Source organism: Equus przewalskii, chromosome 16 (genome assembly GCF_037783145.1).
Source record: "Equus przewalskii isolate Varuska chromosome 16, EquPr2, whole genome shotgun sequence".
NCBI classification, from domain to species: Eukaryota; Metazoa; Chordata; class Mammalia; order Perissodactyla; family Equidae; genus Equus; species Equus przewalskii.
In genome coordinates, this window is record NC_091846.1 from 1,827,006 (window position 1) to 1,849,612 (window position 22,607).

The 22,607-nt window shown below is 43.3% G+C and overlaps 1 protein-coding gene across 6 annotated transcripts in view; it reads right to left on the bottom strand.

Moving 5' to 3' along the window:
• Positions 1-22,607, bottom strand: part of LATS2 (large tumor suppressor kinase 2) — a 97,429-nt gene that overhangs the window by 69,976 nt on the left and 4,846 nt on the right. For 2 of the 6 annotated variants that reach the window (XM_070577850.1, XM_070577848.1), the window contains exons 2-3: positions 19,754-19,867; positions 13,637-14,183 (exon numbers count right to left, since the gene is read on the bottom strand). The exons of 2 other annotated variants lie outside the window; for them this stretch is intronic. In XM_070577850.1, the coding sequence (XP_070433951.1) occupies positions 13,637-13,978 (342 nt within the window). In that variant the 5' untranslated portion in view covers positions 13,979-14,183; positions 19,754-19,867. The remainder of the gene's footprint in view (positions 1-13,636; positions 14,184-19,753; positions 19,868-22,607) is intronic. 2 more of the 6 variants (XM_070577849.1, XM_070577847.1) reach the window with 1 other exon arrangement.

The window sequence follows — 22,607 nt, forward strand, 5'->3', positions numbered from 1 at the left end:
ACAGTCACAACAAAAAGAACAAAATGTCTAGGATAAATTAACCAAGGAGACGAAAGACCTATACACTGAAAACATAAGACATTATTGAAAGAAATCAATGATGACATAAGAAATGGAAAGACATTCCATGCACATAGATTGGAAGAATAAACATAGTTAAAATGTCCATACTACCTAAAGCAATCTACAGATTCAGTCAGTCCCAATCATAATCCCAATTACATTCTTCATGGAAATAGAACAAAGAATCCTAAAATTCATATGGGGCAACAAAAGACCTTGAATAGCTAAAGCAATCCTGAGAAAAAAGAACAAAGCTAGAGGCATCACAATCCCTGACTTCAAAATGTACTACAAAGCTACAATAATCAAAACAGCGTGGTAGTGGACCAAAAACAGACAGACACACAGATCAATGGAACAGAACTGAAAACCCATAAATAAAGCCACACATCTACAGACAGCTAATCTTGGACAAAGGAGCCAAGAACATACAATGGATAAAGGAAAGTCTCTTCAATAAATGGTTTTGGGAAAACTGGACAGCCACATGCAAAAGAATGAAAGTAGATCATTAACTTTCGCCATACACAAAAATTAACTCAAAATGGATTGAAGACTTGAAGGTAAGACATGAAACCATAAAACTCCTAGAAGAAAATATAGGCAGTACACTCTGACATAGGTTTTAGAAGAATCTTTTTAAATGCCATGTCTACTCAGGCAAGAGAAACAAAAGAAAAAAATAAACAAATGGGACTTCATCAGACTAAAGAGGTTCTGCAAGGCAAAGAAAACCAGGAACAAAACGAAAAGACAAGCCACCAACTGGGAGAAAAAATTTGCAAATCATATATCCAACAAGGGGTTAATCTCCAAAATATATAAACAACTCAAACAACTCAACAACAAAAAAGCAAACAACTCATTCAAAAAATAGGCAGAGGATATGAACAGATGTTTCCAAGGAAGATATACAGATGGCCAACAGGCACAGGAAAAGATGTTCAACATCACTAATCGTCAGGGAAATGCAAATCAAAAATACAACGAGATATCACCTTACACCTGCTAGAATAGCTATAATCACAAAGACAAAAAATAACAAATGTTGGAGAGGATGTGGAGAGAAGGGAAGCCTCATACACTGCTGGTGGGAATGCAAACCGGTGCAGCCACTATGGAAAACAGTATGGAGATTTCTCAAAAAATTACAAATAGAAACACCATACGACCCAGCTATCCCACTACTGGGTATTTATCCAAAGAACTTGAAATCAACAATTCAAAGAGACTTATGCACCCCTATGCTCATGGCAGCAGCATTCACCATAGCCAGGACAGAGAAGCAAACCAAATGCCCATCGACTGATGAATGGATAAAGAACATGTGGTATATATATACAATGGCTTACTACTCAGACATAAAAAAAGACAAAATTGTCCCATTTGCAACAACATAGATGGACCTTGAGGGTATGATGTTAAGTGAAATAAGCCAGACAGAGAAAGACAAACACCGTATGATTTCACTCATATGTGGAAGATAAACAAACACACAAAGACAATAGAGTAGTTACCAGAGGGGAAGTGGATTAGGGAGTGGGCATAAGGGGTAAAGGGGCACATTTATATGGTGATGGACAAATAATAATGTACAACTAAAATTTCGCAATGTTATAAACTATTATGACCTCAATAAAATAAAATAATTTTTTAAAATGGTGCCAATAAGACTTGCTCAACGCAGGGTTGTCACAAACCTTTAATTTGTGAGAAATACAGTATCTGCAAAGAGCAATAAAGCAAAGTGCAATAAAATGAGATATGCCTGTAATGTTTTTATGAATATGAAGAAATGCTCTCTATATAAATGTTGAGGGGAAAGAATTCAGGATACAAAACGAGAAACAGCCAGATCTGGATTTGATTATTAGTCCTACTACTTAGAAGCTACATTATTTACCTTGTGTAAGTTAACTATGATCTGATTTTTTCATCAGTAAAATGTTGACAATGATAGAACCTTCTTCATAGGCTAGTTGGGAGGATTAAGTGATATTCACATAGTAATAGCTCAAAAAATAAGTTCGCTTATACAGTAAGTAGTTGCAAAAGGTTAACCAAGTAGTCATAGAAATTGTTAAAATCAAACATATGTTTTGTTGAATGCGACAACAGCACTGTGATTATGTTTTTACTTTGTCTTTTGTATTTATCTTTTTGTCTTGTCTTTTAGAGAAATTTTTAAGTATGAATGGGTGATAAATGATATGATGCCTGGTATTTGTTTTTAAAATATCCTAGATAGTATACTTCAATTAAATATTTATTTTAAAAAATACTTGAGAGAGAGAGATGCAACAAGAAAGGAAGAACGGTGACCACTGCTGAAGCCCGCTGGCGGGGTTGCACTCTGTTGTTTTACTTTAAAATTTTTTCCAAAATAAAATCAAAACACAAAAAGAAATATATACATGGCAAATAACAGTGATCATCTCTGGGTAGTTGGTCAATGGTGAATTTTACTATATGAAAATATCTTATTTTCATAAATGGGAAGGGCAGTTCTTTCTCTATTTCAAGTCTCATGGGGAGAACGAGAACGTTCTAGCTTCAGTTTTGCCCCCTACTTGCTGTACAGCCTTGAACTGACCACATCATCTCTCTGTGTCTCAGTTAATTCAACTGCGAAAAGAGCTGGGGGGGTTAGGCAATTCCTAAGGCCCTGTGTAGACCTACTCTGGTTGCCTGGATCGGACTGATAAAAACAGGAATTCAGAAAGGGGAGAACTCAGCCTGTGCTGGAATGAACAGCCAGAGAAGGCCACAAGGATGAATCATGGACGAAGTGGGACTTGAGTGGGTGGAATATGGCCGGGCTAGAGGGGAGTGCATTCCAGGTGGGGTAAACAGCATGAATAAAAGCCAGTGTGGGAGAAAGTTACATGGCTTGGTGGCAGTTGGTGTGTCAAGAGGCAGACACGCTGGAGCAGGCAGGCTGCAGCGACTGGTAATGAGAGAAATAATGAAGTTTGATAAGTAAGCAGAGATCAGATGGGAGGACGAGGAGGGCAGTGGTTACCAAGGGAGTGGCTGATTGTCGTGCTCTGGGACGAGTTCACTGGCAGAAATACTGGGCCAGGGAGACTGCTTAGAAGAATGCAGGTGTAAAGTGAGGTGTCAGCATTGCAAAGACAGATTTGAAAGCTACTTAGGAGAAAAAAATAGCAGGTATTGGGGAAACTACACATCAGTATGATGACTGAAGTAGAGACTACAGTCAGAGACAAGTCTAAGATAGAGGTCTCAACCATGTTTTAGGAATTTCTCCCAGCCTTTCTTGAGAGAGATAGAAAGAGAGGGAAAGGGAGAGACAGAGACAGCACACACCTTCCTGTTGTAGGAGAGATTTCTGAAACTACCAATGAAATCCTGAAAGAAGGGTAGGCTGAGTCTGCTGACTTGAGTCTCCCGTGTACTGGGGATCTCAGAAATCTTGCCCTAAAAGGGAGAGACGCAAAGATGGCTGATGGGAAACAAGGACATCAGAATTTATTGATAGATCCCCAGCTACAGATTGGGGCCTCTTATGCTAACATTTCCAATAGAAAACACCAGAAAAATAATGGGAACACCAAAACGGCAGAGTAAAATGAAGCCATTTGGTGTGGAGGCAGAAAGAGGAGGTGACAGAGACACAGGCGCTGTCCGGAAGCCTCCTCCAAGGGCCTCCAGGCTGGCAGCTGGCACAGAGCTGACTTGCTCCCCTAGGCTCAACCACATTCTTGGGCCTCCTAGATGCCCAATGCCACTAGAGTTACAATGGCTCTCTGCTGAATAAAAGCTTTTATAAATCAAATGAAGTTGCTTCAGATCTACGTGGAGTGTTTACTTGCTGGCTGGGGAAATTTTGTCACTGTTAATCATTTACTTTTGTACAAAACAACCTTTATTTCTGCTACATGATTAATAATTCTTCTAATGTCATAACCAGCCAAATACATATCAAAACCACAAGGGCACACGCGTTCCACAGGTTAGAGCACATCTCCTCCATGTGATCACTGGGGGAGCGAGGGCCTGCAGCACCAAGGCTGGAAAGAGGGGGACAGTCTCATAAGAAAGCACCCAAAACCCAGCTCTCCAGCCACTTTACGAATTTTCAAGACTGATAACACACAGCACTGTGGTTTAGCCACCATCCCTTCCATGCCTACCATGTGCCAGGCACTTTACAACATTCTTTCTGGTTTGCAGGACAGCCCATGAGGCAGGAGTACTTATTATCCCAAGCACATAGATAAAGAATCATTAGTTTTGAAAGTTAAGTTGTGAGCCCATGGTGACAGCCAGTACAACACCTGGCTGTATTCTGGTTTCCTTCCCTTTCTACCTTACTAAGAGAAGCCTGACTGTGTTAGGGGCAGCCATATGCCCAGCTAACATACACATTTCCAAGGCTGCTTTACCTCTTGTGACCAAGGGACCAGGTTCTGGCCAGTGAGGTGTTGGAGAAAGCTCCTTAAGAAAGAGCTAGAGTGAGAGCAGCCCGTTTACGCTGCTCCTGCCCTGCTTCTTATGTGGAATGTTGACTGGAGACGGGCCAACTGGTGTACTTGAAGACCGAAGCCTCTTATTAAGGATGGCAGAGCAGAAAGAGAGGAGGAGCTTGAATCCTTGACGACACTAGAGAACCACCATGCCGGCCATGTCCTGCTAACCCCAGCCTTCCTTTTTATTCCACCTATGGGTATTAAGCTCTGTAGCTGAGGATCTGTTACCAGCAGCTTATCTCAATTCCCAAATCATACTCAGAGTGAGCTCAGTCAGAATTAAATACAGAGTCTGTATGACTCTTAAACACCTGGAGATACCTGTTGAGCATTCATTATTTATCCAGGGCAATGCTAGATGCTGGGGGTAACGGTGAGGACATGGGAGGACGGGAAACTTCCTATAGAGTTATGGGAATAACTAGGAAAGATAGCAAGAACACTTATAAAAACTCAAATTGTTACACTTAAAAATAAGTCAATTATATAAATTACAAATTGGAAAAATATAATTATGAAAAACATTTCCCTTCCAAAGATATTACTAAGGAAAATAAAGAAATCCAAGATAGATAAAACCTAGTATATAAAAATTGCATGGTAAATGCATTTTGCTTTAAACTTGAGAACTACAAACTTCTGGTAACTGAATTTTAATAAGAAAATAAAGAGAAGCTGGGTAGTAACTACAATAATGGATGTGGCTTTTTTTGGTTAAGTTTGAAATTCATAGTAATTCTATTAAAAATAGTTCTAAAAGAGATTATTGTTAACAGACATTAGAAATTTCAATTTCCTTGTTGGGTTTTTTCCCCTTCTCTTTACATCCATAAATGGGTCGGCAATGACAGAAAGAGTTTAAGAAGAAGCCCCAAAACAGGCTGCGTGCAAACACAAGACTTAGAACCTAGAGCCACTCTCCCAGGACCCCACGGACCAAGTGAGACGCAGAGCCGAGGTTCTGGGCAGCAAGGACTCTCGACCCTGGCTGCCCGCTCAGAAGGGCTTGTACCCAGGGCCCACTCCTCACCAAATGAACTCAATCTCTGGGGCTGGGGCTGGCAACGGCAATTTTTCAACATTCCCCAGGTTGGAAAACCACTGAGAACAGGGAAAAGGAGGACCAAATACTAATGGCAAGTCCTTCTACAGCACCATTACTGTCTGCCTGAATGCAGCACTCGCTATGGAACACATTAAATAACCATGAATCACAGACTGGCATGGAATGAGCCATCAAACGGTCCACAACCGTGTAAGAGTAAACAATCTTCTAGTTAGGAAACTGCTCCGTGGGACCTAACAGGTGTTAAGTAAGTGATATTTGTGATCCCCAGCATTTTTCACATCATGGCACACATAGAAAATGCTAATATTTGTACTGCAGACTGGGATAAAGGGAGAAGGTTGCTCAAAGTAGAGGCCAGGATCCAGCTCCCAAGGGCCGTGGGACACAACCCCTCAACAAACCTGTAGCTCATTGTTCTAAACAGCAGCCAGGAAGCTCTGCTCTGCGCACAGAGCACTGCACTACAGCAACCCAGCTGAAGTCCAGATGGTGCCCCTCCTAGGGTTCTTAGGACTCGTCCTTCTCCCCAGGGAGCCGGCCTTGTCTACTTGTCTGCCAACTACCAGCTCTCTCTTGCAAGTCCACCAGGACTGCAGATTCCTGTGTCAACCTACGACTTATACCAGGCACAAATGTAAGTTACTCAGGGGGGAGAGAAAAGACGTACGTTAATCTTAATGTACTAGACTTTGCATCCCATTTTAATAGGGAAAGTATCCAATATCAGACACTTGGTAAGAGCCCTCCTCACAATGTGATAGTTTTCTGCTTACCCCTTTCTTTTTATCATCATATACCTATTGCCACAATTAAGAATACAGAACAAACTATTACACTGACAGTTGTTTTTTATTGGTTTTTTGTAGTAGTAGCAATAGTATTCATTGTTGGCAGGGTTGGAAATATAATTGCAATTTAATAATTTTTAAAAAGAAACCTGGCGATGCAAATAAAAACTGTAAAAATGCTCTTATCATTTGCCCTAGTAATTCCATTTCTAAATTTATTCTAAGGAAATCAGTGATATCCATGAAGATTTATGTAAAAGGATGTTCATTGCCAGTGTGAAACTAATTAAACAAGGAGGCCATCAGACTGAGAGAGCTCCAGTGCCTTAGCAGCCAAGAGAAGCAAACCTAAACCCAAGCCTGAGATGCCTCAAGGTTAAGAAATCAAAACCTAAGGACAAACCATCAGAGACACCTAGGTTTTCCCAAAGAAGGCAACTGCTTCAGCTGGAGCCAGTCCAACGGCTCCCTTGCTTGGCTTCTGCCTCTTTTCTAAGTCTTTCCCAAGCTCCTCACCACTTTCAGCTTGGTGCTGCCTGATTCAAATAGGTTTTTTCTTAAATAAACTCCTACAATTTTTAATATGCCTCAGTTTACCTGTTAACACCAGTTATTTACAACAAATTATGGAAAACCTATTTGAACAGTGAAATACAACACAGACATTAAAAATGAAATGTTTATAATGAAATGTTCATCCCTTCCCTTATTCATCAGATATTTTTGAGAGTTTGCACAGTTCTAGGTCCTAGAGGATGCTGACTAGAACAAAGCCACTGCTTCATGGGGCTTAAAATCTAAAGGGAGAGATGGATATTAAACAAAATACACAACTAAATAGTAACAAATTCTGATAAATGCTCTGAAGGGAAATTACAGTAAATAATGAGAGAGGACAAAAGAGAGCAGATCTGCTCTAGACTGGGGGTCAGAAGAGGCTTTCTGAATCAATGATCTAAGACAAGCCTCCGAGGAGGAGCGGGCGTGATCCAGCCGAGGAGAGGCAGCAAAGCTGGCAGGGCCAGAGCACCTCCTGAGGCAAAGATGTGGGCCCCAAGGACATGGGCCCTGCTACCAGGGCAGGAACTGCACCCCAGGTACAGAAGGAAAGGCTTCCAGAAGGGAAATGACAGCCTCTTTTCCTTTTTAGAATGATCACTCAGAGGGTCCTGTGCAGGGGACAGAGGGGGAGAAGGGGCAGGAGGAGAGTCAGGAGACACTGCCATCCTGGTGAACGAAGGTGGAGGCCTGGTGGTGGGAAAGTGAGAAGCGGACAGACGGAGGACACACTCCCAAACAGAACTACAGGCTTGGCAACAGAGATAAGCAAAGGGAGGAGGGCTAGGTCACACACATATGTTTTTTGTAAGAGAAGAATTGGGATCATATTGTATATTTGTGATTGATCTTTTTCCACCTGTCACCCTTGGTACATCCTTCCTCACTTGCTTTAATTTCCTTTGATTAGAAAAAAATTTGGCCACTTTTATACCAAATGATCAGAGTGGTCATATCTGGGCTGATAGACTTATAGGCACTTTTAATTTTCTTTTTATACTTTTCTAAACATATACAATGAACACATACTGCTTTAATAGGGGAAGCCTGTTTGGGAGTATGACACAAAGGTGTGATCTGTGTGTGTCTTGTTGAAATAATTTTAAAGCTACTTTAAAAAGTAGACAGTGTACCTTTTGGCAGGGCCAAATTTAATTTGAAAGTAAAAAAAAAAGGGGGGGGGAAGGCAAGGAAGTGCTACACCCAAAAGTCATTGTGCTACAATTTCCTGTTTCATTACTGACATTCCTGAACTTAAGTGTTTCTTTTTTCTTTCTCCTCTTATTAATTTTTCAGGGTGGTACTGGGTGTTCAGTAACACTAAAAGTAGTTTCCTTTCAGAGGAAGGGAGAAGGAGGAAATGTACATGCTATCTAAATTCCTTCTATCTTTTTCATTACCTACATTATTACAGTGAAAGAATCCTCAGGCGGGATCTTGTCACCAAGATAAAGGAACAGCAGTTTAACATTTTTTCTCTAGGTCTTTCTCTAGAGCTTTCCTGATGATGCGTATGGTTATAGCTAAACAAAATAAACACGCTGAGGCAAAGCCGTGTTCCTGTCTATTCCACTGTCTGACAGTTTAGGTGAGGGTTTCTGCGTGGATTAGCACATGGGATTGTCTCTGAAAAGCTTTCGTTTTGCATCTATCACCACTTCAGCCAATACTGACTGAGCACATGCCCGGATAAGCAGCCTTCTGGGCAAACAGGGATGCGCTCACAGATCCAGGCATCAAGAGGAGCTGTGCACAATGGGGGAAGTACGACAAGAGCACAACAGCCAGCACAAGTCCTGCGTATGCATCAAGTGTCCTATGGGTTAGAAATAAATGACTATAGAAGTTTGAATAGGAATAGCTCATATCCAGGTGGAAGAATCAGGAAGATCCTGAGATAAAAAAAAATTCGAGTTGAACCATAACAGATGCCCGAATCCAGACAAGGGAAGATGGGAGACAATACTGCCAGCCAATACAATGATATGTCAAAAGAGCCCCAAAATAAGCAAGTGGGAAGTGTGTCTGGCAGAAGGCCATGCCACAGGTCTGAGGCATAGAGTGCCATGAGAAGCAAGGGGGCTCCCCTGGAGAGGAGGATAGCCGGGCAGGCTGCAGAGGGCCCGGAGGGGCAGGCTGGCGTGGGTGTGTGAGGGGGCAGGAGCCTGGGAGGGGCTGAGCAAGTGCTGCCCGTGGAAGGGAGAGGAGAGGGGACAGGTGCTTCACCCGACATGAGGGAAAGGAGAGGAAGAAGTCACAGAGGAGAAACCCCCATGAGGATGGCAGCAGCCGTGCAATGAGGCCAGCAATCAACACGCACTGGAGGACAGCTCTGAACGGCCGGCCACACTATGGGAGCACTCTAGCCTTTCCTCTCAAGTGTGTGTAACAAGCATGTCTAACCAACACTTGCTGGAGATACAAGGTCAATAAAGGGGACTGGGGGGAGCTCGAGTCTCCTGCTTCGCCCCCCAAACCTGTCGTTTCCTCTAAAACACTGTGAGAACAACTGGGGTCCATGTCAAATGACTGCAGTCTAGTTTCCATGAGATGATGGGTGTAAGGCACGCAAACGAGGCCGCTGCAAACACCTGGCATCACTCCTCTGTGAAGGCCGCATCCCCAGCGGGCCTCGCCCCTCTGCAAAAGGACTTGCACGGAGAAATAACTTACGAGATGGGTTAAGAAACTTGATTCTTCTGCACTGTTTGGCTTAAGAATGCAAAGAATTCCCTCCCTTTTCCTAGGAGCCAGATAGCCCCTGATCGTTATTCTCAGGAAGCCATCTGAACACACATCCTGACCACTGGCTTTTTTTCTTATGCGGAATTTGGCGTAATAAGTCAATTTGTTTGTTTACATTTATTCCTACCCTCATTCCATTAAAAATTTAAATCACTTAAACCCATACAATAAAGTGAGAAAAAAGCTGGATTAAATCAGGCTTAGGAAAATTATACGAAGACAGAAATTCAGGACGAGGGGAATGCAGCTACGAGGGAGGCTCTGCAGAGGTGCGGACAGGCTGTCCACAGAGAAAAGGCATATGCCCGTTGCTCAAGGGGAGCAAAAGCAGTTCCTACTTCTCACGTCGGAAAGACATTTCTCACCTCAGCTGTCTTCCAGGACACACTACTCGATAAAGTGCTTTGCTATTCTAAGGGGTCCAGGAGCCATGGGCACCCCCTGGGAGCTACTGAATCACATCCTCCCTCCCACAGGCCCACAGGCCCCCAGGCGGTCCGTCCATCCAGGCGCCCTCTGAGGAGCCCTGCGTGCAGTGAGTGTGCCCCAACAGCATCCTCCCACCTGTGAACCCACTGCAGTTCAGTGAGAGAACACAGGTCACAGGCTTCTGAGAAGCAGAAATGTTACGCATCACCGCAAGATCAAATTAGTGGTTTTTAAAACTCTATCAGGAAGAAAAAGAGGAAGAACCTGAAGCCATAAAGATTGAAAGAAAAAAAATGAAACTAAATTTTATAAGGAAGATAAAAGCTAAATTTAAATGATTTCTTATGCTAGTAATAAGAAGAGTATCCAATGATACAAAATATGACTCTACAAAAAAAGTGTCTTTCCAATTCCTTACATTTATATTTAAAGAACAGCTCCTTTCTTAAGGAACATTAAGCTACTGGCCTAGTTTTTTCCTATAGAAAATTTCCAAAGTCTTTAGTAATTTATGTGCAAAAGATTTAAGAACATTGTATCATTTGACATATACATATCATTACACAGAAAACACTTAAAAGTCTCTTACTTTTTCCAAAAATTTCCATTTGAAACTATAAATATAAAAACTATTTTTAATTAAAAATATACTAAGGGGCTGGCCCCGGGGCCAAGTGGTTAAGTTCGCGTGCTCCGCTGCAGGCGGCCCAGTGTTTCGTTGGTTCGAATCCTGGGTGCGGACATGACACTGCTCATCAAACCACGCTGAGGCAGCGTCCCACATGCCACAACTAGAAGGACCCACAACAAAGAATATACAACTATGTACCAGGGGGCTTTGGGGAGAAAAAGGAAAAACATTTTTTAAAAATCTTAAAAAAAGTATACTCAAACATGTTAGTTACATGGTATAATTCACTGGGTGAAAATCACTGAGCTGTATGCTTAGGAATCATGTACTTTTCTTGCCTACATTCTATTTTAATAAAAAGTTTAACTCATTTGTAAACAGTGAAATAAATATTCTCAATAAGTGTTAGTCCAAATAAAATGGAAAAAAGTATGTGTGCACATGCAACTGACAGAACACTGCACGCGAAAGTGTGCTCATCACCAAGAACCTGTGACACCCAGGGAAAACAGAGTTTACTGCCGTTCTGATGAATACCGGGTTAAAAATGGCACAAACTCAAAATACAAGCGAACAAAGCTGAATCTAAATTAAAAGGTAATACAATAGGAGACAGAGAAAAAAGCTGCAACAATAGGAATTCTCTGTACCTATTACATAGGGATTCTAAAAATCTGCTTTATCCAAAACACACTCAACTCTAGAGGTACTGTTGATCTTTTTTCTCTCACATTATCCAGGTTCACATGATGACTTTCTGACCAGAATTCTCTGAAAGCAAATGCACCCTCTACCCAGACCAAAAAAAGTCTAGGTTGGTGGGTAAGCGTGAAGGCAGAGCTGTTTTAAATTATAAAGTAATACTATCTACCAAACTGAAGGAATTATCTCAGGAACATTAAATACAGTAAATGGAGTCCTTTCTGCTAGCAATTAACATAAACTAAATGTTGATGGGAACTTTATTGCTGTCATGATCCTTAATTTTACTGTATTTGTATTTTACTGTAGTAGAAACAGCACCAGCTTTATTATTTCTTGCATTGTAATTATCACTAATGGATTTCACCATAATGAGATCCCACCTGTATCCTGGATTATTTGCTTGACTTGTTTCTTTTTATCACAGCTGAAACGCAACTGCGAAGAACACCCTGGCTCTGATTTCCTCTTTTGTTTGCAGGGCTATTTACAGAAGATTCGAAGCTTTGCTGTTGGGCTGCAAGGCTCTGCAATCTCACTCCACTACTTCCCCAGGACTGCTCCTTTCTCCTCCCAAAACCATCAAGTTCCGTTTGTCAGGGGATAGCACTTGGCAGCATGTTTAACTTCCTATTTTCACAATGAGAAAGGTCACGCCTCTGCTGTCAGCTTCCTCTGCTAAAATACTCTGCACCACATTACTCATAATCCTGCGCTTTATAAAGCAACTCTCAACATTACTAAGGCTCACTGTATGCAAGTCAATCCCAGTATATCTCAAAGTGTCAAAGAAGCGCCCTATAAAATAGCACGATTAGTTTCACAAACACATCATCTGAGAAGTGAAAATTCTCTAGTTAAGTTCTACGATGACAAATTACAAGAGGGTCAAGATGGCTTCTGCTGTTAGCCTTTTCTTGTGATGGTGATGACAGGAGTACGTAATTAGGTTATTTCTAAGAAACTAAAAGTTTTTCTTCTAAAAGCCATCCTGATGTGTTTTGAGCATGAAATCTTTCTAATTTTCAAAGGCAGCAAAAATACCTAGCTTATTTCCATTTTCATGCAACTTTGACTTTTAAGATGACAAATGGTAATAAAACACTGGCTTTCAGAAGTCACTTTATAAGGCAATTACTTTTTTTTTTTTTGAGGAAGATTGGCCCTGAGCTAACATCTGCTACCAATCCTCCTCTTTTTGCTGAGGAAGACTGGCCCTGAGCTAACATCCGTGCCCACCTTCCTCCACTTTATATGTGGGACGCCTACCACAGAATGGTGTGCCAAGCGGTGCGTAGGGGATCCAAACCTGGGAACCCCAGACCACCGAAGTGGAACGTGCAAACTTAACCACTGCACCACCAGGCTGGCCCCAAGGCAATTACACCTTTACTAGTTACATTCTACTAATTACATTTTTACCTCGGTTAGACACTGGTTCCATTTCATATGGTCCTTCCCCTCAACTTGGACTTTACTCAGCTATGGTCATAAATGTATGGTACCTCTAAGTTGTGTATTTATATGTGTGATTGGTGCCACCTCCATTAACGTGCCTTTTGTTCTTAAGCAACTGCAAAGTTAGACTGTGTTGCCACCATTTTGATGACTTCTCAAGCTTTTTATTTTCTTGTGTTTCTCATTTCCTGAATATAGTTACGTTTCCCATAACAGCATATTTACTGTATTTTTAAATAGGAGAAAACAGAGAATAGCTAATTCATGTTAAACAACTTTCCCCTTAACTAAGTGAAAAAAAAAAGCACAAACCAAAAACAAGCTGAGGGAAGCCTGTCTGCTCCCCATGACAGCTCAGAAGAAGCCAAAATGAACCCCGAAGAAAGGGCTAAGTGTGGAAGTCCTGCTCATCTTCACAAGGACAACAGAAAATACACGTGGCAGAATTTCAGGAGAGTTCAGAAATTTCTGGATCTTGCCTGAAAAGGAAAAGCACCTAAAAAGATCTTTCGGAAAGAAGGCGGAACATCCTTCAACGATACATTTAAACTGCCTTGAGTTTTTAACCTAGAAACACTTCTCTAAGAACCAACTCAAAGCCTTCAAGCAGCAGCCAGACGATCGTGGCTGCCTCAGCTGTGCTCCAAGTGGACTGCTTACTGTAACCGCCTGCAGGAAGCCTCGCGGAGGCTGTACCCACCTGGTCACATCCTGCGTTCACCAGTTCCTGCAGCATTTGTCGGTTTACTTCTGTAGCTGCGGAAGGGCCCGATTCATTAGCAAAAGGCAACAAGGAATATCTGATTTCTCTCAAAGCTTTCTGATAAGGTCCAAACTTTGGGGTGGTCCTCAGCTGCTGCTGCTGCCTGGCGGCATCCTTGCTCCCCAGGACCTTGGCATCCAGGGAAGGGTCGCTGTTGGGTCCCGAGGGCAAGCCTGGAGAGGAAGACTTGGACGGCTGCTTTAACCCCTCTCGAATCTCTTGCAGTCGCTGCCGACTATTTCCAGAATACGTCGTGGCAGGAAAAGTCTTTGGCCTCATTGTTAGTCCAGTTTCCTTTTACCATAAATACAATATTCTTAAAGTGTTTTATTATTTAGAAAAAAACAACTGTCAACAGTATCAGTTAGTTGTAAACATACTTTCAAAACAATTTCCTTTTGAAAATTTTTTTTCCTTCAATTTTCGTAGTTCCTACAGAGAACCTAAAATTTTCCAGAGTCTTCATTTTGAAGATCATCGCTATCTGAAAAAGAAAATGGGAATAAAATGTTCATGTGTGGTTTTCACACAGTGTCAACAATACTTTTCAGAAATGGACAATGATTTTGAAAATAGTCCACTTGAAAAGACTAAGAAAGGACACATCAGCTCTCAGGAATGATAACACACTGCTCAAGTCTGGCTGGAGCACAGACGTCTAGGGCTGTCCCCAGGGGTTTCCTGGGATATGTCATGTGCAATAAAACAAATCCCCAAAAGCTAATACTGACTTAAAAACATTCAACTCAGGGCAAGAACAATAGTATTAACAATTGACAGCTCACTTAAAATACTTCGTTATAATATGATTTCATTTTGAAAGCTCCAGCTTGAGTATTTAGGGTTAAACTTTCCACATGGGGTTCGGGATTTCTGGCTTGTTCCTAGTAACTCATCAACTCCTGGCCCACACCTCCGTCCCTTATCCCCACGGCTTTACTAATCGCCACCTGCCTGAAGCTGTGGTCCTTGTATATCTTTGGAAATTTTTCCTTATAAAACCCTCTGAAGTTTCCTGAAAGATATCACAAAACTTGTCACATTAAAGGTGCCCTATAATGCAACTGAAAGTAGTTCGAACACAATCTATTATGAGACTTTGAAGGCAACTACTTCCCTGATTGTTTTATACAGTGGGCAACTTCTTATGAGCATTCTGACCAAAATACCAAAATAAAAATATCTTCCTTGTGGAAAATGATACTCATGTGGAGGGGCACTAGTAAATGCACCTGAGTGATTTCTGTCTCAAAGCGCACTGTGGCCACAACCAACAAGTGGCTGTATCAATAAAGTGGTCAGCACAGGTCACCTACTACAACAACATGGAAACGGCTCTTTAGACAGAATTAGACGTCACAAAGGCATTTTTCAGTCATGAAGTAGACCTGCCCCAGGTCTAATTCATGAACACCCTGTAGTTCTTGCATTTAGAAAACGAAATCAAGCCCAACCCCTGACACTGCCCTTAGCAGCCAGCTCTACTGGAGGCAGCATCTAGCTCATCACCTATAGCTGGGTGACCTTGGACTCCCTCTCCTTCCCTGTGAAACAGATGACAACACGGCAAGAGGGTAGTGGTGAGCACTGAGTAAGACAATGCAGGTATCTGGCTCACAGTACTGGGACATCCTAAATCCTCGGAAACTGTGCTTTCTGGCACGTGTGTTACTATATTTATGGGATTAGCTGTCACAACCCAAGCACTGGTGCCCAGTGGCAAAGGCAAAGGCTGTGTGGTCTCTGGGTGTGTCACCAAAGCCCCTTTCCTCTGCAGCCCTCACCTCATCCACTCCCTTTAGCCCCACAGAACTCAATGAGCAGAGTTTGAAGGATAATCACTTTGAATTTTAATGAACAAAGAAAAGCTGATCCAAAAAAGAGCATCCTTTACAAGGAGAGGGGGGAAGGACTTTTAGTTTCAGTAGAGAATTTGAGAACTGACGTTTTCAGTGGAAAAAAAAATAAGGATATGGGCCAGCCCCATGGCATAGTGGTTGAGTTTGGCATGTTCTGCTGTGGCAGCCTGGGTCTGCCGGTTCAGATCCTGGGCTCAGACCTACACCACTCGTCAGGCGTGCTCTGGTGGTGACCAACATACAAAATAAAGGAAGACTGGCATAGATGTTAGCTCAGGGACAATCTTCCTCAGCAAAAAAATAAAAATAAGGATAGCTAATATTTATCCAGAATTTACCACGTGCCAGGCTCTGTCCTAAGAGTTTTATGTGAATTAACTTATATATAGACCTATGACATAACCAAATACAACAGTAAACCTGAAGAAATGACATTAAAATTACTATTCCTTTCTTAGAGGTGGGAAGATGGAAGGTCTTAAAAGGTTTTAACTACCTCCTTTCTCAAAGTAACTGAGAGAAGATTCCATTTGGAAAGTAAGAATCACACTAAATAAATTTCTCAACATGAATCCATATCTTAACACACAACATCTAACATATTAAAGTCACTGAAATGACTGTTTTAAGACTACGGAGACAGTGAACTATTAGATCCGAAGACAGCTGAGATTCCCCTGGGCCTGTGTTGGCGGTGGACCAGAAGCCTAGAGCTTTGATTAATTGGTGTAAAACGGGGCACACTGCAACCACACTCATTTTCAATGACTTTGTGGTCTAAGCATCTGTTTTGAAATACCTAACTTTCTAAAACCATAAGTTCACATTCTAACAAAAACAGAGAGATTCTCAAGGAGCCGCCAAGCACGTATGGAGAATCCTGAGTGACTTGATGTGTCTGGAAACAGGCAGGAAAGTGGTATCTTTTCCTATGGGAATTCACACAAATCACTTTGTCTCCAATCTTTAGTTTTCTTCTCTTTCTTTGAAAACTAAAATACAGAAGACATGTCATACTATATTCACAATAAATAATCAATGAAAAGGAGGGGCCTGACAACACGCAGGGAGGTTTCTTCACTGTCAAAACGCATTCATCCCCCTGCCATCCACTCACCAACCCCTCCCCTACGCCCACCTCCCTGCCCTGCAAACGTCTTCCAAACATCTGTCAGTCTGAGGCACTGCTAGGACAAAGAGGAACCAATCCTGCCTTCAGCAGGTTCAGTCAGGTGAGGTAGGCAAGTAAACAGCTTCAGAGAGAATGAGAGGCCCAAGAGGAGGTAAAGAAACCTAGCAGATGAGGGAATGAAGGACAAAGTCAGAAAAAGCTCTGAAGTAGAGACAACTAAATCTGAGTGTAGAGAAGAACGGCATTCCAGCCAGAGGGACCAGCACATGCAAAGAAGCAGAGGACTGTGAAGCCTGCAGGCTCCACCCACCACATTTAGATCTGTGCAGTGGAGGCTCTTCCCGGAGAGTTAGAGGGATGACACCGTGGAGGGGTACAGGGGCTCGACTTGGAAGGCCCTTCAAAGCCGTGTTAATTGTCTGGACTCAGTGCAGAAGCTGGGGAGCCAGTGTGTGTGGTTAAGATAAGGAGTGACTCGGCCACAAGTGCCCTTGGAGAGCTGAGCCTGGAAGCCAACTGGAAGGTGGGCTGGAGGGACCAGGGAGGAAGGAGAGCCTGGGGGAGGGGCAGCGATATCAGGGAGGGGAAGGCTTTCAGCAGCTAGCTACACCCTGGCCAGAGGCCTGGGCTTCGACACATGGACCGGGAGCCAGCAGTGTATGGGACATTCACCCAGCCGATAACTGTCTGCTCAGCCATGAAATGCAGCAGCTGGGGCTGAGCGGAGAGCTCCCGCCCTGCCCACTGGCACTCCTTAAGGGAGCAGCAAGCTGCCATAAGCCTCACTGCACCATCAAGGGACACCAGCGACTAGAGCAGGAGCAAGCTGCTTTTTACTCAGCTAACAAAGGGCAAGGGCCACAAGAGATGGTCCAGGCTGAAGAAAAGAGCTGTGAGAAAGTGGAGGCAGGACATGAGACATCCTCTCTGTCGGGCCACACCAGCAGAGAAAACAGAAGCCAGGGACAGCCGAAGGAGGTCCTCTTGATTCTGAGGCTTGAAAATTCTGCCTGGAATTTACTCTACAACAGGGAAGCTGCTGAAAGCTGGGAGAGCAGTGAGGCTCTTTTTTTGCGGCAAGGGTAATGTTTTTCTTTAACATACACTTTTTAAAGTGCACAAATCATAAGATGGACAAATGTTCACAAAGAACACACTGTGGGAGCCATTTAGCATCTAGATCGAGGAGTGTATCCTTACAACCCCAGAAGCCCCCAGGTCCCAGAGACTCAAGGGGAACCCACCTTCACAACTTCTAATCCCAAGGAATAGTTTGATCAGTTTTTGATCGTATCCATGGAATTACATGGTCTGTACTCTTTGTGTCTACCTTATTTTGTTCGAGAATGTTTCGTCATTCATACATGTGGTGTGTAGCAGAAGTTTGTCGTTTTCATTGCTGAGTAATATTCCATTATATGAATATATCATACTTATTTATCCATTCTGCCACTGAATGACATGTGGGTTGTTCCTAGTCCGGGGCTATTACAAATTGTGCTGCTGCCTTAAGGCAGCTGATGTCCATATGGCTCAGTCCTAGAGCCGTGAGGAGTCGAGGAGTGAGTGGTCTGCTCCAAGACCTTGCTCCCCCCGCTATATCAAATACCTTCCGTGTAGTTATTGGTAGAGCCCCTGGTGCTTCATGTGGTACCATTGTGGGATTACAAAAAGGCACCCCTTCCTGAAGTAAATGCTATTGTGACTATATTATTATACAACACGTACAACTCTTGCCCTGGAGAGCTTTCCGGAGCCCTATAGGATTAGCCTGGCCCAGTCTCTGACATACCACATGTCATAATCCATCGCACACACACACACACACTCCGAGTAAGGGGAGCAGGTAACGTCTGAATCTAAAAGAGGGTGGAAACTGGACCTCTGAGGCACAAGAGAAAAAGTAATGGTCTTCATGCAGGCCACAGAGGAGGAGTGTGATCATGCGTGCTCTCCAGAGTATATGCATGACACACAGGCAAGGTGGCTTTATCAGGGGAGGTGACCCTCTACTGCAGCTCAGGTATTCTGTGAGTGCACCAGAGTCTCCAAGTAGCTGAACACTCCTTCATATAAGTTAGTATCTGTGACATAAGGCTGGTCCTTACGTGTAGGGCTCTTGAGCAGTGCACAATCTGAACACCCATACAAGGTGTCCCTGTTACCAGGTCTTAGGGATGCAGAAAATAATGACCAGCCTCTGACTTTAAGAAGCTCACAGTTCAAGATGGGGAGATAGACAAGAAAATCAATTATTTTAATATAATACATGTGACAATAAGAGAATTATGGGGATCTGAACCAGAGTAGCAGCTGGAAGACAGAGAGAAGCGGGTGGATTCAATAGCAGTTAAGAGATACAACCCACAGGAGTTGGCGACGTTCACTAGAGAGGACGGATTTGAAAGATGGAGCCCAAGTTTCCGGCTTAGAAACCAGAGTCAATGGTGGTGCCATCCTCTGAGCCAGGACGACCTTGTGAACAATAGGGACCATCAAAAGAGAAGCCTCAGTGTGGATCGAGGAGGGCAGTTATTGCGAGGGGAGGACGTGGCTGTGGGAGGCTGACTCAGAAGACGGCCATGTGAGTGCGAAGGAAAAAGTAGCTGGAGGTGTGAAACTTGGCTTCCACTCCCAGCTCTGGCACTTGGCTCCGTGTGACGCGGGCAAGCACTTCACCTCTCTGAGCTTCAGCTTCCTGCCTGGCAACAAGATTTGCTCTGTCTGCCCGACAGGGCTGCTCTGAGGACCACAGGTGACACTGCATGTGACATCACTCTTATCTGGAATGCCCAACACGCTGGCCGGTTATTAGAATTACTAATAAGCTCAGGACCCAGAATCAGGCTTTAATCAAGTAACGAGACAAGACCAGGGCAAAATTCAAATGACCTTTGTGGAAAAGGTAGCATACTGTGTGTAGAAACGTTGAGTATTTCATGCTCACTCCACGTGACTCCTCTTTAAATGAGTATTTGATAACAATGCTTAAAAAGTTAAGTATCTTTCTTTTTACTGTGAAGAAGACAAGCAGAGAGAGGAAAAGCTTGTCATTAGACTTACGTTTGAAACACGTGCCTGCAGCCAGGCCCAGGATGCTCAGCTCTGAGAACGACCGGAGCTTCAAGAAGCTCACTGCTTCCCGACTGGCCAGAATGAGGCTCCATCTCTGTGACCCTGGGCAAGTTAAAGGCACCAAATTCTCCCTTACCTCTGGAACTTGGCAAGGCTGTTCTCTCTGCTAGGAACAAACACCCCTCCCAGCCTGGCTCCCTTACGCTTCTAGAATTCTCAGCCTGAAAACCCCTCCCACAGAAGAGCCCTCCTGTCCACCCAAAGTGAGACGCTGCTATTCAGCCATGGTTGTTGCTCACGCACTGCCACAGCGTGCAAGGACTGCTGCACCGTCTTCCTCCTGAGTCACCTGTGCAGTCAGCACCCCTCCCTACCGCCTGTGTACAGCACACAGGCCCAGGAAGCATCTTCCGAATGAATACAGGAAGTCACCTACCACTCTGAGTCTGTCCCCTCAGCCCTAAACTGGTGATAAAACCTGCCCCCATGGTGGCCCTGCAGGAAAGCTGTGTACGTGGAAGGGACTCAGTGAGCAGTGCTCCGTCTCGGAGTTTAAGACGCAGGCCCACAGGAAACATTCCCAAGTGAAGTGACCTAACTGTCAGAAAAAGTGGCATAACTATGGTGTATTACTCAGCCAGAAAAAGGAATGAAACGTTGACATGCCACAGCATGGATCAACCTCGAAGACATTATGCTGAGTCAAATAAGCCAGCCACAAAGAGGCAGACACTGTGTGAGTCCACTTATATGAGGCACCTACAAGAGGAAAAATTCAGAGAGACAAGCAGAATGAAGACTACCAGGCTGGGGAGCGGGCAGTGACTAAGGGGCACAGAGTTTCTGCGTGGGATCATGAAAAGGTTTTGAGTAGAGACAGTAGTGACGACTGCAGCAACAATGTGAATGTACTTAAGGCCACTGAACTGTACACTTATGAATGGTTAAAATGATAAATATTACACATATTTTACCTCGATAAAAAAATGGAAAAAAAAAGTCATCTAATCATGCACATCTAGCTAACTAGTGTTTGAACAATGGTTCCCTTTCTAAACATAGCTACACAAAGAAAACGCTGGACCTCAGGATCGGGAGCTGACGGCAGAGCACAGTCCCCTGGCAGAGGGAAATCTACACCGTTGGGCGCTGCACACGTCCTCCCAAGCCCCCTGCCGTCTCCCCCAGGATGCTGAAACACACCACGGGGATGCCTGCCGCCAGCTGCGCTCCTGGAGACAATGGGGGTCATAGGCACCCACGTGTCCCACAAACATCCCAATTATAAAGCTAACCAGGACAGGATAGACCAGACACTTCTGTGTTGATGTCTGTATTCATGCATGAGACGAGAAACACCACGTAGATGTGCCCTTAAACAGAATCCGGATCAGATGTCCTGGTTTCTTTTCTTTCTCGTTTTCCCCCTTTAACGTTATATTATGAAAAACTTCAAACATACAGAAAAATTGAAAGAATTACTGTGTCACTCCACAAACCCAGCACCTGGGCAAGTCCGTCAGCGCCGAGGGAGTAGGAGGACTCCACACACTGTTCTCATTTTCTTTCCATCTTCCACCACAGTCCTGCAGAAAGTGCTGGTGCTAGGAAGACCCCATGCATTGTCCGGGGTTTTACGTGGATATGTAAAAATAGCACCTGTGGGCAAACTGTGCTCTTGCCTGAATAATTTGGAAAGGAGGAAACCTTCCTTCAGTTTCACAAAGAATGAAAATATTTTCTCAGCTTGGGACCTTGCATTTTAAGTTTTGGTTTGAAGACAGTTGATTTCATGGCCAAATTATGAACTTCTAAAAGAATTTTTCATGAGAATTCTCATCGGTCAAATTAAGATTACAGGTGGAAATAAGCTACTCTGACACACTACTATATCATTTAACAAAAGTTAACGTATGGGAATTTTTCTTTCATCAAGAATTTTACAAATATGACCCTAAGGCCTCACGGATGTGGACTTTAAAAAATGGGAGTAGCAGGGCTGGCTGTGTGGTGAAGCGGTTAAGTGCACAAGTTCCGCTTCAGAGGCCCGGGGTTCACCAGTTTGGATTCTGGGTGCGGACACGGCACCACTTGGCAAGCCATGCTGTGGTAGGCGTCCCACATATAAAGGAGAGGAAGATGGGCATGGATGTGAGCTCAGGGCCAGTCTTCCTCAGCAAAAAGAGGAGAACTGCCAGCAGATGTTAGCTCAGGGCTAATCTTCCTCAAAAAAAAAAAAAAAGGGGGGGGAGTACCAAGCAAAGGAAATCTAATTTTGGAAATTTCTTTGGCATCATCAATTGACTTAAATATACTTTAAAAGAAATCATGAGACACTGGAATTTTAAACTGTAACACAACTCACAAAAGAAAAACACACCATTTTCAAATCTGGAGCTGAGACAGCTACTAAATCCTATACTTAGTACAGGTGGCTTGTGTAAAAACTTAATGTTAGAGCAATATTTTACGCATTTCTTAATTTGGCCCTACCAAACCCAATTCCAATTCTCCATCCAATCTTGGAAAATGCTATCAGATGTTCAAGAATTTTTATTCTAATTTCTCCTAGTACTTCACGAACCCACACCCGCTGCCAAATACACATCCAACACCAAGAGAGGAACCAACTCAACCTGTGTCTCAGGGACGCGCACTAATGATACACACTGGCATTTTTAAGATAGTATTTCTTGGACCTAAAATTCTAGTTATTATTTAAATCATATCCTTACTATAATTAACTAGCAAAGCTGAAACTACATCAGGCAGATGGGCCAGGCCTCCAGCCAGATGCTGAATGTCAGAGTCCTAAGCCGCCATGCTGCTGCGCCTCCCCAGT